Here is a 7,521-nt window from a genome sequence, read left to right on the forward strand (position 1 = left end):
ATATGCCTATTCAACTTTTATAAATGAAAGTTTAGAGCGTTTATTAGAATTTCATTTTAAATAACTTTCACAAGAGAGATGCAATAATCAAATAGATGTTGGCCACTTTTTATCTTCTTTGTCTTCCTCTATTTAGAGTGAAACCCAACACACACACACAAATAAGAACGTTCCAGAAATTTCTCAACACAAGTCAAAGATGAAATACTTATATTTGATTAATATAAACTTATATTTACCCTACTTTACCAAGTTTAAATTTTGCCCCTTGCCGGTCCAATGTAACTAAGTTTCAATTATAATTAAAATTAAGTTAAAAATACGATTTGGTGTACTTCTAGTCTCTTAAAATGAGTTTTTATTGAAATTGATTAAAAAATTATAATAATTATCACGTAAAGAAACAGAATATGTGAATATATTCTTAAAATTTACAGTGAAAATGTTAATAAAAAATAAAAGTAACGTATAAAATTTACCATAAACTAGTAGTAGAGATTAAATTTAAAATTTATTTAAAGTTCTTGAACTAAAATTAATTGGACATTTGAAATCTAGTTGGGAGCAAAATGGAATCAACAAATGTATTTAGTATCGTATAGCCTAGAAATAAAATAAACTTCATTGACTTGCTTGAAAATGTTTTCCTTTCTGTTTTCAAGAATTAAGTTGGTCACATTCACTGAATGAACTCTTCAAAATCATAGCAGGAAAAAAAAAACTTTAGAAAACCGAAGGTAAGGAATCCTGATTTTAGAATCTAAAGACCATAGTAATAATAATAAATCATAAACTGGCTTAAATGATTCATGATTCATGATTCATGACTGGTGTAAAAGAAAAACAAACTCAACATATTCCTTAGACGATACATCAGAAGTATCTACACAAAACCAAACTAATTTGGTAGGGACAATGTGAACAATCAGTTTAAAAAATGGAGTACTGAAATCATAGCCTCTCATACCTCGAACTTTCGTGGTCCGTTGTGCCTTTAATCACGAAACGGCGTCAAGTCGATATTAAAACGCTGTTTACCCTTGCTCACCCGCTGAGGATAAAAAAAGAAACAATCAAGGTAAATTCTGATACTTCACTAATATAACACGACCTATTCGGTCAACTTCACATCAACCTAATTAAGGTCATGTTTTGCCAGAAATGGCTCGGCAAAAAGATTCAAGAAGAAATGTAAATGAACTTACTGCAATTGCCACAAGCTCTTCCAGCAATGCCTCCAAATTGCGCAAAGGCTAATCAGAAAAGGGAAAATTCGTTGGAAGGTTCAGCAAATAATCTCTTAAAAGATCTTATTTTTACAAATGAAACTCACAGCCGATTTAAGTAAAACTCACCCACTGTGTTGGACCATCAACTGGAGCGTTCAGAGGGTCGTCGTGTACCTTCAAACCATAAAGAAACTCTTGAGAAGGTAAAATTACCCATATAAATATTCTAACTCCAAAAACATTTCATAATTATTTCGTTTGTCACCCGAAACTTCATCTACTGTGAGTTCAAACACATTTTCTTACATTTATCGGCAAAAACACATATAAACACATATAAACAAACGAAATATGTGTAACTGCTAGATTTCTAATAAATAAAATTTTAAAAATTGTCGGCAAAAAATAACTTGGTTTCTTTAAGGAAGGGTTCTACTGTTCTGGGACTAAAACTAATATTTGAGGCCACCGTTTGATGATAATTTTGTTTTTACTTTTCTATTTTTGAATTATATGTTTGTTTCCTCCCGTTTTAGAATTATGGCTTTCACCTTTCTGGAAGAAAAACGTGAATTTCCAGCCAAATTCTAAATTTGAAACAAGTTTTTGAAATACTACTCTTTTTTACTATAAAACTTGCTTTTGAAAAAATTGGTCAAGTTTTTTAAAACATTGGTCAAAAGTGATAAGATAGCATATAAACTTAGACTTGGAAGCAGCGTTTAGTTTAATTTTCAAAAAACCAAATGGTCATGAAACAAAGCTAGGCCCGAAAAGTTCAAAAACCCAAATGGAAAAAACACAAAAGTTCAAAAAAAAAGCTATGATGTAAAACAAAAACAGAGATATCATGCATAAACTAGTTGAACAGAACGAAATATACTACAGAAAATTCTTTCAAACCAAAAATAAATAAATTCCAGGAACTTGTGCTAGAGTAGAAATGCAGCAAGTAATTCAAGAAATTACCTTCAATTATTGTTTATTCAATTTCCTTTTACTACCATTTTTTTAAATCTCTTTTTGTTTTTCCCAGCGGATAATTAGATATGTGACTGATGAAACTTGACTAGTATCAGAAAAAATTGAATACCTCCATGAATATCCCATCTACTCCAACAGCCACTGCTGTCCTCGCTATACATGGTATTAGTTCACGTAGGCCACCACTAGCGACACCTCCATCACCCAACTTCAAAGAGATTAAAACACTTAAATTCAACCTTCTAAATTCAAAGATCCACTAAAAGATGTTATCAGTAGATATTGAGTAACAAACAACATAGGAAACGTTCTGTGAATTTACGAAACTAACTTATAAATATTATCAATGCACTTTTAATAGAGTTAGCATGCAACTGTCCAGTTTTTTTAGAAGGAAACAATACCAACGGCAACCTAGAATTGTCACGCAACTGTACAGTTCATAACATGTGAATACAATACATACTATACATACCTGTCTCCCGGCAGGTTGTTGCAATGAATGCGTAATGTCGGCAACCTGAATTGAAAGCATTTATCAGATTACTTTGGCCTGTACAGTTCAAGAACAATGTCTTGAATACAAAACCCAATATAGAGAAGCAAAAGTTGCAAGGTCAAACAACTTACAACAGGGCAATTTGCCTCTCTCATCCACTCAAGGTTCCGAGGATCAACAATTAAATCATCTACAAACCAAATCATTCGTATTATAAGATGAACTAAATGGGACGGAAAAAAAAGTTCAACCTCAACAGTGAGGAATAAGTCAAAACTCGGAAACTGAACCCAGACTATGACTAAATGAATGACTGATGAAACAAACTAAGAAAAAGTTTAATGTTTGATAAAAACTCCAAATGGTAATATTTCAATTGAGAAAATTGGTTTTCTAAAAAAATGAAAAGCTCCAGATGGATTCTGATCTTAAGCACACAGAATAAGTTGAACCAAATGCAATCTTCTCTTTAACCAAACAACCACAACAAACAATGTTAAACGGGAGCATTTTAGGGAGAAAAATCTAGCAACTTACTATAACCAAACATAGTTCCCCTCTCACAAACCATCACATTTGAATTTCCAGCCATTCTGATCTTTTCAGCAGAATTTGTCATTACCTGAAGAAACAGATACTTGGAAAATGAAAAATGATACTACGTAGTAGTGACAAACATACATTTAAAAGAATACATGAAAGAACTGAGAAAACATTCTAATTTTTTTCACGTTATCAGAGTTCACTCACAGAAGGAGCACAAAACTGGCCTTTCTTAATATTTATAATTCTCCCAGTCTTGGCTGCTGCAACTAGAAGATCAGTCTGTTATGGTATGAGGTGAAAAATGATGAGTAATTAAGACTCTAACTTCTATCAAGCCTTAACTCATTGACATATTGGTTCATCAACAAATATTAAATTACCTGTCGACACAGAAACGCAGGAATCTGAATAATATCCGCAACTTTGCCAACTGCTTCACACTGTAGAAGGTTATACTTTAAAAATTGCTCTCTGAGAAAATTTAAAAGTTCCATATTCATGCACTAATTCTTAGTTCATACTTACAAGTACAACAGAAGTTCAATTTCTACTTGCAGAAATGGCAGTAACTTGAAGGAACATTAATAGAAAAATTATGTGTAAGAAATCAGATCTTAAACTATTCCATACATGCTTGGATCTAACAAGACCTGTTTTAGACTTTAAGCAAATGACCACACAAACAGAGTGCTTATGTGTCTGAAGTAAAAGGAAGTAAAATACCTGTATGGATTCATGCACATCAGTCACTATGGGTATATCATATGCTAGTTTAACCTTCTCAAGTATCTGCAACGATGCAGAAAACAAAAGTTTTGATAAATACCCGAATTGTTTCGATAAGTTGCATAAATTTTGGAATCAAAAGAAACAACACAGCATAAACTCAAGGAACAAATGGCACATTGAACACACAAGTAGGGGATGTAACTTCCAGACAGTATGAATGATACCTGGCAATTTAGCAAAGAACTAACAAATAAATATATGAATTGCTATCTTCAAGTTGAATTACTCCTCCTTCCTCATAATAATAATAAGAAAAGAAATAAAACTGCGGAAAAAATAAGATCTACAAGAATTAGCCAATGCTTGCAGCAAAAGAACAGTGGAGCCTCCTTTGATGCACTGTCAGGAACATGCCATATGGGTCCAATACACAAAAAGTGACAACTTAAATCATAATCACATGAAATTTGTCAACAGGAGAGTAGCTAAATATTAATTTAAATTCCCACTTACTATTATCTGTTCCCCATGCTATAATTGTACCAAACATCCTTTCTATAAGAGGTTATACTTTAATAATATTATAATCACAGAGAAGTTAAAAAGAAATAGGCACAAAAATAATCGCCAGACACGTATGATGTTCTTGAAAGTTGTAACTATGTCTATGCATGGCCGTGCAATTCAAACAAGTAAACCATTAAAACCTTCAAGCCTTCAACCATGCCTGGACCACGAAAGGATTTTGCAGATGTACGGTTAGCTTTATCAAAGCTGGACTTGAAAACCAGTGGCAAACCAAACCTGCAGGATAACATACAAATTCTTTACTACAGTGAAAAAAGACAGTGAAACTACGAGGGCAATGTGAATCCATGGTCACCTACAAATCAGGTATACCATGAAACTGTTGGCTCTATAAACTTACATTTTGCATCAAACTACTTGAGATCTAATATATTCTCTCATCGCTTAATGATTTAATGTCATATAGAGGAGTATATACAATTTTTTGCATAATCTTATTCATCAATTTGGAACAAAGGACCTAAAACTCAAGGAACCTAAATACATACTTCGATGATATATTCTTGATGTGCTTGGCCATCCTAAATATATGCTCCTCTGATTCAATCACGTTTGGACCAGCCAATAGAAAAAAGGGCTCAGCCGCCTGTCCAAATAAATATATCATCATATAAAGTGCATACAGATGATTAATGGCTGATGTACAAAAAAAATTGATCAGAGAATTAAAAGGAGAGGAAGAAGTAAAAGAAGAAGGAATGTTCAAACCCGGAGCTGGTTGAAAAGCAGCGAAGATTCCATGGCGTTTACTTATATGCAGTTAAAGACTTCAGACAATTACTTCTAACCAATTCAATGGAAAAAGGTGGTCTAGATCTGAAATCGACGGCCTTCAAGTTAACTTTCAACATTGCAAAAGTGTAGTTTTCTTTTATGAAATAAACAACTTTCATTGAGAAAAAATGAAAAAATACACCGGCACAGGCATACAGAAAAAACCAACCCAACAAGCCACCCCACCTAAAAAAGGGACCAACTAAGTAAAATATTGTCAATGGAATAGTTACAAAAGTTCTTCGAAATTGAAGCCAAAGCAACATATGATAACATTGCAAAGTGTAGTCAAGCACACGTAGATTGGCAAAATGTGAGAAACCTTAAAACACACACAGACAAGATAAGAGGCAGAACTTCATGCTAATTCAATAGAGCTTCAATTTTTCAATCACTATTTTCAATTTATTATGTAAGGTAAAATCAGATGACAACAAACAAAAAAAGAATAGATCCAACATCACAATTGCCAAACTTGAGAATGCCAAACAAAAACGGCTGAGACAGTAGCCATAATCTCCAGGAGAGAAGGAGAAGGTGATCTGATTTTCGCTTTCTCGAATTGTGTCTGTTTCTTGGGAAAATGACAGTTAACAGCTGTGTATGTTTTCCAAGAAAAATATCTAAAAACGTGTTTATCTTCAGGAAATTGTTGGCGTTCTAAAGCCCAAAAAGAAACCCACTAGCCATTTCAGTCAAAAAGAAGAACCCAAATGAAAATTTAGTGAAAAGAAGAACAAAATGGCATCGTTGATTGTTAAAAAGAAAACATAAAACCCATTACAAATTCAGAGAAGAAGAAGTACATTACATAGTCTTCTCAGAGTTATCGACCAAGATCAATAGCTGGAGAAGTATGAACATTAATTCTACCTTTTTCACATGGGATCAAGTGAATGATTAATAGTAGAGATTCGGAATACAAAAATACCCAAAATAAAAATCAATAACTATAACTAAAACTAAAACTAAAATTAAAGCTTCAGATAGGAAAATATGAAAAAGAAGGAGAATTTGTATCGCTAATGAGAGAGCAATGGGTCGAGGAAGTTACCTTGGACGATTGTGCGATTGGCAGTGGAAGAGCTGGGAGTGAGAAAGTGTAGGAAAAAAGAGAACAAAATAATAATAATGAAAATAATAAATAAATAACAAGCCTACAACTAAGAAATTTTTACGCTCTCCTTTGCTCTTACTTTTAGTATTCTTTTTCAATTCTCAATTAATTGTAATTTTTATATTTAAATAATTGAATATTAAATATTGATGTGTTTTTTAAAATTAGTAGGTTTGATTTATTTCCTGTGATGCGAAAAAGTTTAAAAGCATTTTTTTCTTTTTACTAAAATGGAGAAGTTTTACATCGAAAATAAAGAATATTAAATGTTGCAAATATGTCATTATTTGATTGGGATGGGGATATTGTAAAGTTTTCTTTTCTTTATTTTTTGTGAAAATGGTAAAATTTTATGTTAAGAAGGAAGTAAAAGGTTTCGTTATTTTGGTACGTTGAATAGCTTTAGGGTGAAGTAAAACTTTTTTTTTTTTTAGTTTTTTTAGACCATTTAGTTCCTAATTATTTTATGTCTAGGCCATTTAGTTTCTCTATTATTTATTTCTTCCTCGACTATATTTGTATTTCTCTCTCTATACATGCATACAAGTTCTCTCTCATGCTTACATCAATAAGTTATGGCAAGTTTGATGTTCAACAATATTGTTGGTAATTTGATTTTAGAGATATGGAAAGGTTGGAAGAAAAAACAAAGGATGAGATCGAGCATAACTTAATCGAGTATATAAATCTATCGACTTAATAACTAAAAACAAGAAGTTTGCTATATCAAACATTAGTTGGTGAACGAAGAAGTAGAACCAACTATATGCAAGCAAAAAAAGTTGAGAAAGTTCTTTTCCACCAAAATTCATTGAAGCACATCTCAATTACTAAAATCATTGGAATCTTTAAGTCTCTTCTTCATGGACATGGATGAATATTAAAGTGTTAAGTCACAATTAAATTTGGATTTTTTTAGGGAGATAATCTTTGCTTTTCTTTTACTTCTTATACTCCTATTATTATATTATTATTAAACTAAACTTACTTTATTGTTATATTCCTTATGGGATTTTTTGAATTTCTATTATATTTTTTGTTATTTTTTATAGGAG

The 7,521-nt window shown here is 32.0% G+C and overlaps 1 protein-coding gene across 3 annotated transcripts; it reads right to left on the reverse strand.

The window, feature by feature from the left end:
* Positions 1–806: 806 nt before the first annotated feature.
* On the reverse strand, positions 807–6,550 carry LOC103497169 (2-dehydro-3-deoxyphosphooctonate aldolase). 3 transcript variants are annotated; one of them, XM_008459267.3, is made up of 14 exons: positions 6,404–6,550; positions 5,284–5,391; positions 5,064–5,161; positions 4,695–4,791; positions 3,982–4,047; positions 3,639–3,698; positions 3,463–3,537; positions 3,250–3,334; positions 2,844–2,902; positions 2,689–2,733; positions 2,323–2,421; positions 1,356–1,403; positions 1,206–1,253; positions 807–1,051 (listed from the first exon to the last, which is right to left on the reverse strand). In XM_008459267.3, the coding sequence occupies exons 2-14, from the start codon at positions 5,314–5,316 to the stop codon at positions 995–997; spliced, it is 870 nt and encodes a 289-aa protein (XP_008457489.1). In that variant the 5' UTR covers positions 5,317–5,391; positions 6,404–6,550; the 3' UTR covers positions 807–994. The 3 variants fall into 3 exon arrangements, with proteins under 3 accessions (XP_008457489.1, XP_008457491.1, XP_008457490.1); XM_008459269.3 differs by lacking the exon at positions 6,404–6,550 and adding an exon at positions 6,161–6,320; XM_008459268.3 differs by lacking the exon at positions 6,404–6,550 and adding an exon at positions 6,156–6,284.
* Positions 6,551–7,521: the final 971 nt, after the last annotated feature.

The sequence above is a fragment of the Cucumis melo genome, chromosome 12 (genome assembly GCF_025177605.1).
Source record: "Cucumis melo cultivar AY chromosome 12, USDA_Cmelo_AY_1.0, whole genome shotgun sequence".
Taxonomy (NCBI): Eukaryota; Viridiplantae; Streptophyta; class Magnoliopsida; order Cucurbitales; family Cucurbitaceae; genus Cucumis; species Cucumis melo.

Excerpts from the sequence above, each read along its gene's own strand:
- LOC103497169 (XM_008459267.3), bottom strand. The coding sequence starts at position 5,316 with ATGGAATCTTCGCTGCTTTTCAACCAGCTCCGG. Across the intron at positions 3,699-3,981 it reads ATGTGCATGAATCCATACAG|TGTGAAGCAGTTGGCAAAGT; the intron begins GTATTTTACTTC and ends AACCTTCTACAG. Across the intron at positions 3,335-3,462 it reads GCCAGTTTTGTGCTCCTTCT|GTAATGACAAATTCTGCTGA; the intron begins GTGAGTGAACTC and ends CTGTTTCTTCAG.